At 52.2% G+C, this 15,048-nt stretch overlaps 3 protein-coding genes across 4 annotated transcripts in view; 2 read left to right on the forward strand and 1 right to left on the reverse strand.

The window, feature by feature from the left end:
- The window catches only part of Micall1 (MICAL like 1), a 210,913-nt gene that overhangs the window by 156,283 nt on the left and 39,582 nt on the right, over window positions 1-15,048 (forward strand). The window lies entirely within an intron of this gene.
- Pla2g6 (phospholipase A2 group VI) overlaps window positions 940-15,048 on the reverse strand; it is a 30,642-nt gene continuing 16,533 nt past the window's right edge. The window contains exons 8-16 of one of the 2 annotated variants that reach the window (XM_051189357.1): window positions 13,923-14,087; window positions 12,057-12,135; window positions 10,289-10,452; window positions 8,539-8,689; window positions 3,434-3,570; window positions 2,954-3,108; window positions 1,907-2,074; window positions 1,418-1,491; window positions 940-1,181 (exon numbers count right to left, since the gene is read on the reverse strand). In XM_051189357.1, the coding sequence (XP_051045314.1) occupies window positions 1,037-1,181; window positions 1,418-1,491; window positions 1,907-2,074; window positions 2,954-3,108; window positions 3,434-3,570; window positions 8,539-8,689; window positions 10,289-10,452; window positions 12,057-12,135; window positions 13,923-14,087 (1,238 nt within the window). In that variant the 3' untranslated portion in view covers window positions 940-1,036. The remainder of the gene's footprint in view (window positions 1,182-1,417; window positions 1,492-1,906; window positions 2,075-2,953; window positions 3,109-3,433; window positions 3,571-8,538; window positions 8,690-10,288; window positions 10,453-12,056; window positions 12,136-13,922; window positions 14,088-15,048) is intronic. The other variant, XM_051189358.1, reaches the window with a different exon arrangement.
- LOC127225780 (histone H3.3A-like) lies at window positions 5,905-6,385 on the forward strand. The gene has a single exon (XM_051189363.1). It carries the CDS (start codon window positions 6,005-6,007, stop codon window positions 6,356-6,358), a length of 354 nt encoding a protein of 117 aa, XP_051045320.1. The 5' UTR covers window positions 5,905-6,004; the 3' UTR covers window positions 6,359-6,385.

Below are 15,048 nucleotides of genomic sequence, written 5' to 3' on the forward strand. Positions count from 1 at the left end.
CGTAACCAGACCCTGTGGGGACGGTGCCCTGTGACGCAAGCAGGCTCCTGTGAGATACCCTTTAATTATTTACCCTCTGGGTGTGGACTGGTGGGCATGCGTAGATGAGCCACTTTCCCAGGTCACCTCCCACTGGGAGCTTCCAGTCCTTCATCTGTTCTATAGGGTCTGCAACACACACCCTCCTGCCAGAGCAAGCCGAGGCACCTGGAGGTAAACCTGAGTTCCCTCTCCAGCCCTAATTCCCTACCTCCTTATGCCAGAGCAAGGATGACACAGGCCCAAGTCCCACATAGGTGGGGCCGAAGTGTGGCCCTCTTCTCTCACTACCCAGACATGTGTGCAGACCATCTGCCCTCGCCAGGTCTCAGATGAGGCTCCCATCAGCTTCCGTGGGCAGGTGGGCCTGGCACTAACACTGCCTACTCCATTGTCTGCTATATCAGGGCCCGGGGAGAGGCTGTCCTGGTTGGGGATGGCACACTAAGACACATACTGCACAGGTGAACTTGAGTCTAAACCCATTTATTTCACAGCTGAGGTGGCCTTGAAGCCCTGCCCACTCTCCTTCCAGAGAACAGTGTATGCACAGGATCGACCTTTGGGAGCTGGGAGGGCTCTTAAGGTGGAGTGGCTGCAGGGGCGGGGTGGCTGGCAGGTGCAGAGGGGCAAAGTCGAACAGACTGGATTTCAATAGCCTGGAGATGAGGTGGAACCCCATTTCTGTAGTTCCTGATTTCAGGAAGTGGGAAGAAGGGGTGGGCTTAGGTGGCCCGGAGACCTGGGAGACCCCTCTGGGCACACTGGGTGCCTTAGTGTTGATCTCACTGGTATGTGGGGCAGCTGATGGGGTCAGCTGTCCTTCACAGTCACATAAAGGGGCTGAGGGGGGCTCTGGGCAAAGTGCAAATTGGCCCTGTGGGGACCCTGTCTGTGCTCTGAGCCCCAGTCCTCCAGTGGATACAGAGCTGTCTGGCCCAGCTTGGCCCTCAGTGTGCTGGGCAGCCTGGTACGCCCCTGCCAGCGGGCCTGGGGTTCAGGGTGACAGCAGCAGCTGGACAAGCTTCTGGAACTCCTCCCGGTGCTCATAGATGTAGACTTCCGTTTCCCAGAGGGCATTGACTAGCACAGCATCATTGACCTCATCCAGCATGATGTCTGTTCCCAGTTGGGGGTTCAGTCTGTTGAGAGGAAGAAGGAGAGGGTTACCCAGGATGCTCAGCCTGGGTAGGGACAAGAACTTGGGCTGGAGAGAGCCCAGGGAACAGAGTACTGCCCTGAAGCTAGGAAAGACCACATCAAGGGCTGCTGGGTACGTGTGTAGATACATTTCAGGGGGGGGGGGGCTCTGCTGGTGAGATGGGTATATACGGGGCTCACCAGGCCTTGGTGGAGTCAGGTCAGACCCAAACCTTACCTGAAGTACTGGATGCCAACCATCTCGCACCAGGCCCGGGCCCGGTCCACGGCCCGACCATCTGGATCTGTGCACTAAGGGAAAGCAGTCTCCATAAGCCGGGCCACAGTGCCCTGCTACCCACCCTCCAAGATCCTTAGGTTCCAGCCATTCATTAGCAGAGTGATGTGAACAGGTCCATGAGTGGCTAGCCTAGCTGTGCAGAATCTGCTCAGGATCTCTGAGTGACAGCAAGGACAGTGACAGAGGGCCTCCCATTCCCTGCTGTAGATTTTGTCCGGATGCACTCTGATCTTCCACAGAGCTGTGTGTACACAGAGATCTACAGTCAAAGAACATCTGAAACCCCAGTGGGACCTTGTCAGCCAGGAGGCTGAGTCTGGGCTGTCTCCCAGGGCTGGCTGACATGGATGGACATGGCAGTGTGTGGAGGCATCAGCTGCAGATAGAGACTTGAGGGGAAAGGCCCGGGGAAGGGCACCCACTCACACAGTCCACCACCATCTTGCCCAGTTCCTTGGCTCCAAAAACAGTCTTGGCCAGTTCCCAGGGGTTGCTGGGGCGAAAGACATCTACACAGGTTACCGGCACTTGAGGGGACCTTCCTGTCCCCAGGGAGACGACTATGGAGAGTTTCTTCACCTTGTTGCCTTGGCCCTGTGGTGAGCAGGACAAAGGTGGTCAGAGGTAGGAATCAGTAGGGTCAGAGGGAGGCCAAAGCTGAGTGCAGAACTGTGAAGGGCAGAGACAAGGCCTTGAACAGGAACACACTCAGATCGAATCCCGGACAGCCCCTGTAGCTGCTCCCTGGAAGAGCTGGTGTGGGCATGACAGGTGGTGAGTCGGTGCTGAGGCTGAGCTGACAAGAGGTGGCCCAGCGTGTCAATGCTCGGGGACTGTGCTGGGACGTCTGTGCCGTGGAACCAGCAGTGCACACCTGGCTAGGTGCCTTCAAGTATGGCACAGACACCAGCACCGATTCCCCAGGGCACACTAGTTGGAGGTTAGGAAAGTGAGACAGCGTCGGCTCACCCACAGCACTGCTCTGCCTCCCTTGGGACAGACCTTGTGACCCCGCTCTAACAACTTGCGTGAGGGCCACTGCCTACCGCTGAGTCAGTGCCTCCACACTGCCCCATACCTCAGGACAGGTTCCAAGCTCAGGAGCCCTTTCCCAGACCTGAGTCCTCTCACACAGGCCCCTCCTCCTGCCTCTGCAGGAGCCCTTCCAGAACTGACATATATGGGACAGCATCCTGTTTGTGCAGACTCCAAGCAAGATACAGCTCTGCAAGGCAAGTGTCCCAGCTGGGTAGTGTCAGATGTGCAGCCTGTACACTGCCCCCCCCCCCACTAACAGCAGGGCTGGGCACCGATCACAGTCGTCTCTGTGCTCCCTGCCCATCAGATAGGCCTTCTGTGGGATAAGATTGCTGCCGAGTGTTGAACAAATGGGTGAGGACATGTATCGGAGTGGTCCGTTCTCATCAGCAGTACTTATGGTCGGGTCCAACTGTGACCTGAGAGGGCTCTCACCTTGCGGATCATGTCCTGATTGTATTCATGGATTTCAGTCATGGCATCTAGTGTGGGGTTGTTGGCCAGCAGCCCACCATCCAGGAAGCGTCCATTGGGCCGGAAGTAGGTTGGGGCTGCCCCACTGCTCCGGGCTGCCCGCCATACCAGTTGATCTAAGGGTGGGAAAAGAGGATGGCTCAGTGACATTAGACCTGTCCCTTCAGATCTCAGGGTGCAGAGGGAGGAACCAGGAAGTCTCCACAAACAGGACCCATAAGGCCTTGCTGCTGGGTCCTGCCATCTTGCTGATGGTTGTGTCACCATGGACTTCAGGGGCCTCTTGAACTGAGGCCTAACAGCCTCCAGCACACTTGTCCTTAACCAACCACGACCAGGGCAGTAATGTGGGAGGGGAGGGTGTCCAGCACCTTGTCTGTGATGCCCTATCCCCTACCAGCCTCAGTGAGCTCTTCCCATGGACACATCAAATACGCTGACCTGCAGGCTCAGTTGGCGGCTTCAGGTTAATGTTTTGGTTGAAGCGAGGTTCCCGATTGGCCTCTGGAGCATTGTAATTCCGGAACAGATGGAGCTCTGCTGGCTGCCGGTCAGACAGTGTTCCTGTCAGCATCACCCTGAGGGAACAACAGAGGACAGTTGGCCCAGCCAACCATCATCTCCTCAACAGGGTCATGCCCTGGACCCCTGTTCTCCCTGGCTGTCCTCACACAGGTGTCTCCTATAGACCTGGGCAGTTTCACGAAGGGAATTGGCCAACTTTGCTGTACTTACTCACAGCTGTTTCCCTCTATCCAATAACCCTACTCTGGAAATTCACTCCAGAAGGTCTCCAGGGCAGCAGACAGGCTTGCACAGAGTCACCAGTGGCAGCACTCATTATTAAAACAGGTGACTGGGAACACCCTCACTGTCCACCGGCCACCAGCCATCGTAAGCCATGACTGCTTACTCACAGGGTGTCGTGGCACAAAGAACAACTGAGGTGGCCCTTGCTGACGGGTGAGTGCCAAGACACAGGTATACAAGGAGAAGTAAGGTTTGGGACAGGGCCTTCAGCATGCTGTGAGTTGTTTAAAACTAAATCAACAAGCATGGCTACTCAGCTGGGTAGAGGCCAACTCTGGAAGGCCCCTGAGAGCAGTGAGCAGGCCACAGCTCCAGTTCCGGGACATGGGGTGAGTGGGTGGAGGGTATCCCTCACTGTGACCTTTGACACCTTCCTTTTATGTCTTCTTTCTGCCATCTCAACCGCCCATTAAAAAAAGCCCCTTTCCCACCTGGGGGGTTGGGGGTAGAGTACCTGCTCCTCTTTCAGAGGACCTGAGTTCCATTCCCAACACCCACAGGATGGCTCACAACCATCTATAACTTTATTCCCCGGGACCGGATGCCCGCCCTCTGCTGGCCTCCGAAGGCACCATGCATGTATGTAGCACACAGACACACATGCAAGGAAGCATTCACAAACATAAAGCAACAACAAAGAAGAAGGCCCCTCCTAGCCCTGTAACACAAAGAGCCTGGCACAGACCCTTCGAAACTAGCATGTGTTCAGATGCTTGCATAGCCCGGTTCTGTGCGCTCCAGCTCCCACCCTGGAGAGGAAGTTCATCCTGCAGGAGCTCTCAGCACCATGGCAGCTAGCCACCCTGTGTAGTCTATCTAACTGGAGTAGCAGCACATGTATGTGTCAGTGAATTATGAGAATTAAACCCAGGTCCTCTGGAAGAACGGCCAGCGCTCTTCACCGCCGAGACAGCCCTCCAGTCCAAGAGGAGCTGAGAAGATGGCTCAGCGGTCAAGAGTACTTCCTGCTTTTACAGAGGACCGAGCTTGGCTCTCAGTGCCACGTCAGGAGGCTCATAATCGCTGGTTACTTACTCCAGCACCAGGAAATCCATGACTTCTGGTCACCCACACTCATGGGCACACACCCACACACACAATGAAAAAATATTGTTTACAAGGATAGGACACCTGACAAGACAGAATAAATGAAGTTCAAAAGTCTACCAAGATGAGGTTTAATGGGAGACTTTTCTGTATTGGGTTGGACTTCGAAGGGCTACACTTCCAGGATAAATACAGACCAGACACAAACATGCCCTTTTGTTGAAAACACTTATTGTTATTTTACATTTGTGGACGGGTGTTTTGCCTGCATGTATGTCTGTGCATCAAGTGTGTCACTGCCTGCAGAGAACAAAAGAAGGCATCAGATTCCCTAGGACTACAGTTACAAGTGGCTGTGAATAGCCAAGTGGGTTCTGGAAATCAAACACAGGTCCTCCACAAGAGCAGCAAATGCTCAACTCCTAGACCATCTCTCCAGGCTCACATGCACCTTCCTCACCCCTGGAGGTTACAGGGAAAGAAACCTTGGAATGGAACATGAATGGAACAAATCTGCCTGTCAGCTTTTAGTTTGTGTTCACATCATCTGGGGAAAGTCCCAAAGCTTCCAAGAGAATAACCCATAAAAGCAGCAGAGCCAGAGGCAAGCCTTTGTACCTGAGAGACCCAAGGAAGTGGGCCCATTCCAGTTTTAAAGAATCTGATTTTCAACACTAAGAAGCAGTGCAGACAGTAAACAGATAAATCAGGAAGGACACACTGGAGAGGTCACCAAGAGAGCTGGGAACAGAGCAAAGGGCCTGAAGACACCCACTCTGAGTCAAGGCAGACTGGAGACAACCAAACACAGGCACAGGCTGCAACAGACATGGCACTGCAGTTAACAAATGCTGGCTTGGTAACATCTTTGTTGCTCTGCAGTGCTGGGAGCGTACTAAGCTCTATCACTGGGCTGGGATTGCAGCCCAGGGGACAGTAGGTTATAGGCAATAATTGAAGACCAAAGAGTGTTCCCCTTGGTGGGGGGGGACCATACACACCCATATGCACAAGTCCGTGAACATTTTTTTTTTTTTTGAAGTCAACAGATGGGTTAAATAACAAAGCAACAGCGCTCTCTAACACCAGCGCCGCCTCTCGCTTGCCGAGCTCCAGCCGAAGGAGAAGGGGGGTAAGTAAGGAGGTGCTTACATCATGGCTCGTACAAAGCAGACTGCCCGTAAATCCACCGGTGATAAAGCACCCAGGAAACAACTGGCTACAAAAGCCGATCGCAAGAGTGCGCCCTCTACTGGAGGGGTGAAGAAACCTCATCGTTACAGGCCTGGGACTGTGGCACTCCGTGAAATCAGACGCTATCAGAAATCCACTGAACTTCTGATTCGCAAGCTCCCCTTCCAGCGTCTGGTGCGAGAAATTGCTCAGGACTTCAAAACAGATCTGCGCTTCCAGAGTGCAGCTATCGGTGCTTTGCAAGAGGCAAGTGAGGCCTATCTGGTTGGCCATTTGAAGATACCAAACTGTGTGCTATCCATGCCAAACGTGTAACAATTATGCCAAAAGATATCCAGCTAGCCCGCCACATACGTGGAGAACGTGTTGAGAGTCCACTATGGGGGGAAACATTTCATTCTCAAAAATTTTTTTCCTCTTCTTCTGTTATCAGTAGTTCTGAATGTTAGATATTTTTTCCATGGGGGGGTCAAAAGGTACCTAAGTATATGATTGCGAGTGGAAAAATAGGGGACAGAAATCAGGTATTTGCAGTTTTTCCATTTTCATTTGTGTGTGAATTTTTAATATAAATGCAAGATATAAAGCATTAATGCAAGCAAAATGTTTCAGTGAACACTTTCAACAGTTCAACTTTATAACAATTATAAATAAACCTGTTAAAATTTTCTGGACAATGCCAGCATTTGGACTTTTTTAAAATAAGTAAATTTCTTATTGACGGCAACTAAATGGTGTTTGTAGCACTTTTATCATACAGTAGACTCCATCCATTCACTATACTTTTCTAACTGAGTTGTCCTACATGCAAGTACATGTTTTTAATGTTGTCTGTCTTCTGTGCTGTTCCTGTAAGTTTGCTATTAAAATACATTAAACTAAAAAAAAAAAAAACAAAAAAACAAAAAAACAAAGCAACAGAGAGAATCTGTGGACTGGAAAACAGGTAAGCAATTACCCAGACTGCAACACAAAGACATCAAACATTAGAAAGTAGGCACAGTAGCACACACCTTTGATTCTAGCACTTGGGAGGCAGAGGTATGTAGGTCCCTGTGAGTTTGAAGCTAGTCTGTCAGGAAAGCCAGGCTTATATAGTGAGCCCTGTCTTGAAAAAAAGGGCAGGGGGTGAAGAGGGGAGAGGGAGAAAACCCTGGGATTGATATGTAAAACAAGGAGTAGAAAATTTGAGAGAAGGCTGGGCTGGCTGGTTAACTGGATCAGCAGGTAAAGAAGGCATTGAATGCTCAAGTCCTGACAATCGAAGGCCGAGCCTTAGAGCCCATGTGGTGGAAGGAGAGAAACAATCCTAAACGCTATCCTTTGACCTCTATGTTTCCATTCTCTCTCTCTCTCTAAAATAAATGCTAAAAATTTTAAAAAGAAAATCAAGGGAGGTTAAAAGCTCTAGAGGAGATAAGTAGGGAAAACACACACACAAGGAGAGAGACTGCTGTGGGGGTGGGGAATGAACTAGCACAGACATAAGTTAAAAAGATGACTCGGTATTCCAAAACCAAAGAAAGACGCCAGGGTTTGAGACCACATAGAGACAGTACAAGAATCCACCTCTGCATATGTCAGCATCCTAACGCTGAGCAGCAGCGTCCAGCAGGCAAGCAACCAGCACAAGCTGCACATGAGACCTCGGAAGCAACAGATGGCAATTATGTGCTGAATATCAGAGCCCCTGGTTTCATAAAACAAACACTAAGACATAGAGGACCACATAGGTCCTGAAATAATAATAGTATTCTACTCTCATACTTAGGTAGCTCTTCCAAACTTAAATGAACTTCAGAAGTAAATATACTGTATCTTAGAAGGTTTCTGTTGTTGCGACAAACACCATGACCAAAAGCAACTTGGGGAAGAAAGGTTTTTTTTTTTTTTTTTCAAGCTCACAACTCTCAGGGAAGTCAGGGCAGGAACACGGGGGGTGGGGGGGGGCAGGAGCTGAAGCCCTTTCCTTTCTCTTGCTCCTAGTCACTTAGTTGGATGACAGACACTGTTCAATGCCTGTCTGTGTTAAAGGCCAGGGCTGCAGAGAACAGCCATATTCCTGCCTTTTTAGGCTCATAGCCTGGCTAAGAACATGGCCCTTGCTACAAGCATGTCTTCAGAGGGGCCTCTTTAGCTCCTTCTTTCCCAGCTTCAAGGGAAGTTAGCCTTTCTACCCTGGGGTGGCTCTCCTCCTTCCCTTCCATGGGCACCGCAAAGCTGGGCCAGCAGATGCCATTGACAGAACAAGGAACAAGCATGGTCCGGTGTGACAATATCCCATGAAATGCCTACCAAAGCTGTCCAGCTGACTTGGAGAAAGCAGGCCCCACTCTCTCCAGGAAGCTCCAGGCCACCAGCTCTGGCCCTCCCAGTTCCTCTCCTCTCCATGCATGCAGACAGTCTCCCCAAGTTCTCAGGAGAGGCCCCTCATCTAGACTGGATGAGGTACCGTCCTGATCCCCAGATTTGGGCAGGCAGGGAATGTGACTTACTTGGGTTTTTTGACATCTGTCATCTTGGTGTGCTCCCCAAACTCCCGCTTCAGGAATTCTTCCAGGGGCCCAGACTCATAGGGCCGTGAGCCCCGAAACACCTCGTCCTTCATACGGAAGTACACGCCACGCATATAGGCCATGGACTTACCTAGGAAGAAAAGATGAGGAAATGGAGAGACCCCGGGGTGATGTGCAGGCCCCTGTGGGAAGGAGCATGCTAAGCAGCTGTAAGCTTCAGGAAGCATGGGCAGGCACTGGTGGGAGGTGGTAAAGAGGTGCATCTGTCAAAGGGCTAATGGAACACAATCTTCCAGGTCCTTCTATAAAACCTGCCCATTATAGGCTGAAAGCCCCCTTTCAGGGTCCTCTACTTAAATGTGTATCACCAAAAAGGGCCTTGAAAATATAAAATTGTACAGAGCTGGTCCCATTCCCCTGTCCTCTAAGCCTGCAAGCCAGACAGGCTATGGGGAGGTGGTATCCAGCCATCTCACAAGCTCCCTAGGGTGTGCAAGCAGATGGGCCTGCTAAAGCAGGCCTTGTGCCTATCTGAGGCTGAACTGGGCAACTTCTTATTCCCCTGCCATAGCTCTTCCAATGTGAAGATGAACGAGGACTTCTGCCCGTTCTACAGGAGGAAGACCCCATGCACTGTGGGTAGAGCAGGTTCTCTCACAGACCAGGAAAGACTCAGGGGAGCTGGGCTGACTCCTCAAAACCAGCCCTGGCTCTGGTCTGATGCATAGTGCAGCCCTCTCTGGTCCTCAGATTCCCTGTGTGCTCATCCCACAGAACTAGGGTGAGAATCTCTCCACATGTGAAGTACTTGCTGCTAGACCACCACTGACGACCAAACCCCAGCAGCTCTCCCTGGTAGAAGACTTCCTTTCCAGAGCCCCACAGGAAATGGCCCCAACAGCTCCCTGGGATAGCTGTGCTCATATTCCTGAGAGCTCCTAGGATGAGCCCACGGCCTCACCCCAGGTACCTGTACTCCTATCTCACCAGGAGCTTCCTGAAGCCAGGACTCAGCTCTACATCCTTACAGCTCATGAGTACTCATGGGGCCTACACTTAGGATGGAGGGAGGTGTTCTATGGTGCTGCCAGGGCCTTAGGCTGCCAGGATCTTGATTTTGGCAGGTCCTTTGGTAAAAACAGAATTTGGAGAACATCCAGGCAAGGGGTACTACTTGGGAAGGTGGAGACCAGGGACAAGGCCTATAGGGATGCAGCTGAGTCTTAATCTAGGAATATCCAATCAGTCAGCACCACCTAGCTCAATCACTCCCCAGAGAAGATGCCAGGCCACCTGAATGGCAATGCTGGCCCTATGTGGAAACCTCCAGTTACCCAAATGCCTGTACTTCTGCAAGGCTAACTCAAAGGAGGTGGACTAGTGGCCTGTGAGGTGATGGTCTGAGTCTAGGGGAATACTTTAGCCTGGGTACTCCCACGGTTGTGCCATGGACCTCTGGCACACTTTCTCAGCCAGGGTCTTGACTGTCCAAGCAGCCCAGGGCTCTAGCATCCTGTGACTCACTTATTATCCCAGAAATGCCCATTCCATCCACCAAAGGTGTTTCTACTGGCAGCAGCTAGCAGGGTCAATGGTGCTGGCTTGCAGGAGTATGGAGGTGGACAAAGGCCACTGAGACATAAAACTCTCCTAAACTGGTCCTGTACTCTGACCTGTGAGGGCAGATGACCTGCCTGCCCACCCCACCACACCCAGAGGCTATGCTCACTGTGCAGAATGGCCAGGGCCAGGATGCCCCCAGTGCTGGTTCCTGCCACCCAGTCGAAGAGGTCCTTGGTGGCCACACCTGAGGCCTTCTCGATGGCAATGAGGAGCTGGATGATGACCAGGCCTTTCACGCCCCCTCCGTCCAGGCAGAGCAAGTGATCATGGCTGCAGTGAGGATAGCAGTGGGCCAATAGGGTCTCATGATGGCACTCTTGACCTCAGGTCCCCTGAGCGTCTGCACAGCAGGGGACATGAGCAAAGCAACAGAGCCTGCCTTGGAGCCTACTTGCTATTGGGCATGGAACCAGGTGGGTAGGAAAGAAGAGAGTGTTTCAGACATGCAAAGGGAAAGGAAGGGTGGGGTGAGCAGCAGGACAGCAAGTGGGGTGGGGAGCATGATGGGTGAGGAGCTTGGCTTTTGAGTCCATACACTGTAGCAGGCTTGTCCAACCTGTAGCCCATGAGTTGCATGTGGCTGAGGACAGCTATGAATGCAATCATAAACTGACTTTTAAGGTTTGTGTGTGTGTTGTGTGTGTTATAATGCAATTACATGGTTCTTGTGCATGAACTCTGTAGATGACTATGTAAAGTCTCAGTGTTAAAAGGTTATACTCTCCTGCCCAACCCAGTCTAGTCCCAAAGATGACAGAAAATGCAAGGTGCCAGGACTCCATGGCCATGCTCTGGGGACACCTGCAGTCTATGCTCAACCCTCCCTTCTAGGCTCATTTTCCCTTCTCGGTTTTATGATTTTGTTATGTTTTTTGGTGTTGTGAGTCAAGAGTTTCACATTATCTGAGGCTGGCCTTGAATTCACAATCCTCTTTCCCCAACCTCGGAGCTGTGAGATTTACAAATATGCGCCACCATGCCTGGCTTCTTCTCAGCTTCATCACTGCCTGTAAGAACTCAATTGTGATTGCTGGCTTTAATTGTCAACTTGACACAAATGAGAATGACCTGATGAGAGACTGCCCACACTGGGTTGGTCTGCTCAGATGTGCCCACTGTGGGCAGCACTGTTTCCTAGTTAGCAGGACCTGAACTCTGTACAAGAGGAGGAATCAAGCTGAGCACAGACAAGATAGAGCATGCATACATGAGTTTCCTCTGCTCTCGAATACAGATGTGAAGTGACTAGTTGTTTGAAATTCTTATTCTGACCCTCCCACAGTGACGGACTGTACCTGGGCTTGGAAGATGAAATAGACTCCTTTCTCCCATGGGCTGTTTTCTACCTGCTGCTTTACTTCGGTAGCAGGATAGCTCAAACAGCCCATAACTCCCTGTGGTGGCACTGCCAGCCTCTGAAGCAACCATTCTTTGCACACACCCCACCTCTGGACAACAAGCTCCCATCTCTATCTCTGCTCTGTCTCTCAGGCCTACCTCCTGTAATGGGACAGGGCACACAACTGGGAAACAAAGTCTGAGGAGAGGAAGGCAGTTGGGAAGCTGGCAGCAGAGGGAAGCAGATGCAGGCATCTCTCCAGAAGGGGTTCAGACCACCTTCTCCCCATAAACCATAAGGCCAAGGCAAAGACAATGGGACTACACTGCTTAACCCTGCTGCAAGGCCCTGTGCTGCTCTCTGGAGGGGGCATCATCTGTCACTAAGGAGCTGCCATAGGCTCCAAAGACTCAGTCTGTGCCATGACTGTGCACAGCTAGGAGAGGGCCTCCCAGCACATGGTGGGGATGAGGAACACTCCACTGAGGGCACCAGGAGAACTTTCATAGGTGAGCCTGGTCCTCAGTCTACTTACGTTCGCTTCTCATCCCTCATGGAGCTCAGGATGAATGCTGGCTTCCGGGCTCGGGAGATGGGCATGAGATCCTGAAGCTCTGTGGGGAGAGGGCAGGACACTCTGGGGCCAGCAGATCTCTCCCAGACACCACAGGTCTCTAGAGCAAACAGAACTGTGCCCCATCCTTCTGTACATCTCCTCAAGGCTGACTTCTACCTGGCTGAACTCATACTCTACTGCCCCCAGCATCTGCCTCCTGCCCCCGGAGGGGCTCTCTGCTCCAGGATAAAGCCAAGCTTTATGCCACAGGCCTGCTAGTGGAGCTGGAGTGAGGAGGGAGCCTGCTGCTTTGGGAAGGGCTCCCTACCTGTCCAGCTAGCTCCCAGAAATTCCTAGATCCCTCTACAACCCTGAAGCTTGACCTCCCAGGTGTGTTCTGTGACCTATTAGAGCAGATGCTGCTGACAGCCACCCATGATTTGACCACAGTCCTTCAGCCAAAAGGGCTTCAGGACACTGATCAGGGCCAACTCCACAAATGAAGGGACACATCCCAGTCATCCCTCAGACCACCCTTGTCCTGTCCTAGGTCTACAAACTTCCTCCATGCCTCTGGGCTCAGATCCACCCATCTGCCCCATCTAGTCATCTTCCTCTGTATACTATCCCCACTCTCCCCCCCCAGGTCACCCTGCATGACTGAGCTGACAGCCACTGTGCAATGAGGCTACAGGCAGCAAGGTAGGTGGGAGCCAGCTGTGCTTCTCTTAGCAGGCACATGCCATGGAGCAGGCAAGGTACACATGCAGGAGAATGGCCAGCAAGACAGCAGATGGTGCCAGGGACAGGGTGTAGGGATGGCGCCTATGCCTGGATGTGCAGCTTGAGGGGGTAGGGTGGGTATTGAGATCTAGCTACAGTAGAGGGCAGGCTCAGCGGTTTTTTTAGGCGCAGGCATTACCCATTCATGGCCGCACCCCAGGCCCCGCCATCCAGCCTGGTTTGAGTGACTGCCTGCCTGTGAATGGAGAGAGAAAGGTGGGTGCTGGGGGATTTCAGCTTTTCTGCTCTCCAGAGCTCCAGGCCTGGCTAGGTTGGCAGGCAGGGCTGTGCTTGGGGTTTCTACCTCCACAGTTAGAGAGGTGTGGCTGCTCAGTTCTGTTTAAGGACTCTCACTCCCAAACATCCTAGATCCCTGGGTGCGCCAGAACACAGAAAGCCCGGAACAGGTCCCATCTACTCTTGGACTGCTCTAAGGGCATTAGTGACACACATCAGCAAATGGTCACTTGGCCACTTCAAAAAGCCTTTAAGTGCTGGGTGGGGCTCACACCTTTAAACCCAGCACTTGGGAGGCAGAGGCAGGTGGGTCTCTGTAAGTTCAAGAGTAGCCTGGTCTACAAAATGAGTTCCAGGACAGCCAGGGCTACACAGAGAAGCCCTGTCTTATAAAACAAAAACAAAAACAAAAAACAAAAAGAAAAGAAAGAGAAAAGCCTGTAAGTAAGTGAAGGAGCCAGCAGGAGACGTATCAAGTCTTATGCTACACAGATTTAAACAATGTGAGAGTTGAGGCCAGGTGGCTCACCTCATCATCCACGCTTCCCTCTCAGGGAACCAGAGGCTGTGACAGTACCCACCTGAGAGGCACCACGGGAAACAGCCACCCTGAGCCCATGTCCAGGACATCCTCTCGGGGACCTCTCCTAGTGACCCGGTAGGCCTCAGGGATCTGTGGGTCATTTGGTGGCCTATACTGGTTGATAAAGCTTGGCTCTCCTCCCTCCAGCGACTTCTGCCCTGAAGCCCTGTTCCTTTTAGTGGGGGCTGCTGGGAATTGAGGGCCCAGACAGAGCTGAGGAGGGAGGGAAGGCAGTGGCCTACCTAGGTTGTTTAAGCTGATTGCTGGGGTCTGAGTTTTGTCCAGGGAGAAGAAGGGGTGAGGTGTTGCTGCAGAGCTCTGGTCCGTGGGGACCCCCTGGATGAGTGGGAAGCGGTGGTCAGCACCCACAGTTCTCAGCAGACTCAAGAGCGCCTTCCTGGTAATCACTTGTCAGGGTTTGGGAAGGAGAGACGGCAGAGGGTAATCATGGCATCAGCTAGCAAGTGAGACCCCCCCCCCTTACACACGGTCCTCATATAGCAGGTGACCTGACTATATGGGGTAACTACCCTGACTGGCATATTGACTGGTCTGTTACATGAACACAGCCTCTTGGCATCGGGGAAGGGGCTGAGGAGGACTGTGGGATATGGCAAGAGGGAGCAGACTCATCCCACTAACTGAGGGCATTCCATCTCTCCTTCACCTGCTATGATGCAAAGCTACTAACTCCACGATCAGCAGTTCTCAAAAACAAGGACTGTCCTCCCTTGCAGAACCCCAGAGGATTGAGCTAGCCAATGCACCAGTCCCAGGGAACAGAGGAGACCAGGGAGAGGACACAACTAGCACCTTTGCCTGCTTCTACCTTGGGCCCCACGTCTTTTCTGCAGGGTTGGCTCTGAACCCAGGGCTGAGCAAAGCTGGAGAAGGGAGGAAGGGGAAGGAAGGTGAGGGGAGGAGAAGGGGAAAGGAAGGGAAGAAGAGGGGGGAGGAGAGAGGATGATGGAGGAGGTGAGGGGAGGAGGGGGCATCTAGGTTGTTTAAGCAGATGGTGAGACTGAGCTATCTGCTGAGAGAAGAAGTCAAACAATCAGGGCAACACACCCATGCTAACCCATACTCCAGCACCTCCAGAGGGGATGCAGGCTTCCGTGAACAGAAACTGCCTCCTATAACTCTGAAGCTAAGCACAGTGGGCAGGGGCAGCAATGCACATGCAAGTCTATGTATGCACCCAGTATGTCTGAAGCGTAGGCATATGTGGACATGCATGGTACATGCAATGACCCTATGCTTGCTCTGCTGCTGTGGACCTGGTCTCACCCACACTGGGAGCCCGAACACACTCACCCTGAGCTTAGTTAGGACCATGCTCAGCAAGCCCTGGGAGGGCCTGTATCTCCT

Source organism: Phodopus roborovskii, unplaced genomic scaffold (assembly GCF_943737965.1).
Source record: "Phodopus roborovskii unplaced genomic scaffold, PHOROB, whole genome shotgun sequence".
Lineage (NCBI taxonomy): Eukaryota > Metazoa > Chordata > Mammalia > Rodentia > Cricetidae > Phodopus > Phodopus roborovskii.

What these genes read in the sequence shown, in the direction of transcription:
- LOC127225780 (XM_051189363.1), top strand. Translation starts at nt 6,005, where the DNA reads ATGGCTCGTACAAAGCAGACTGCCCGTAAATCCACCGGTGATAAAGCA.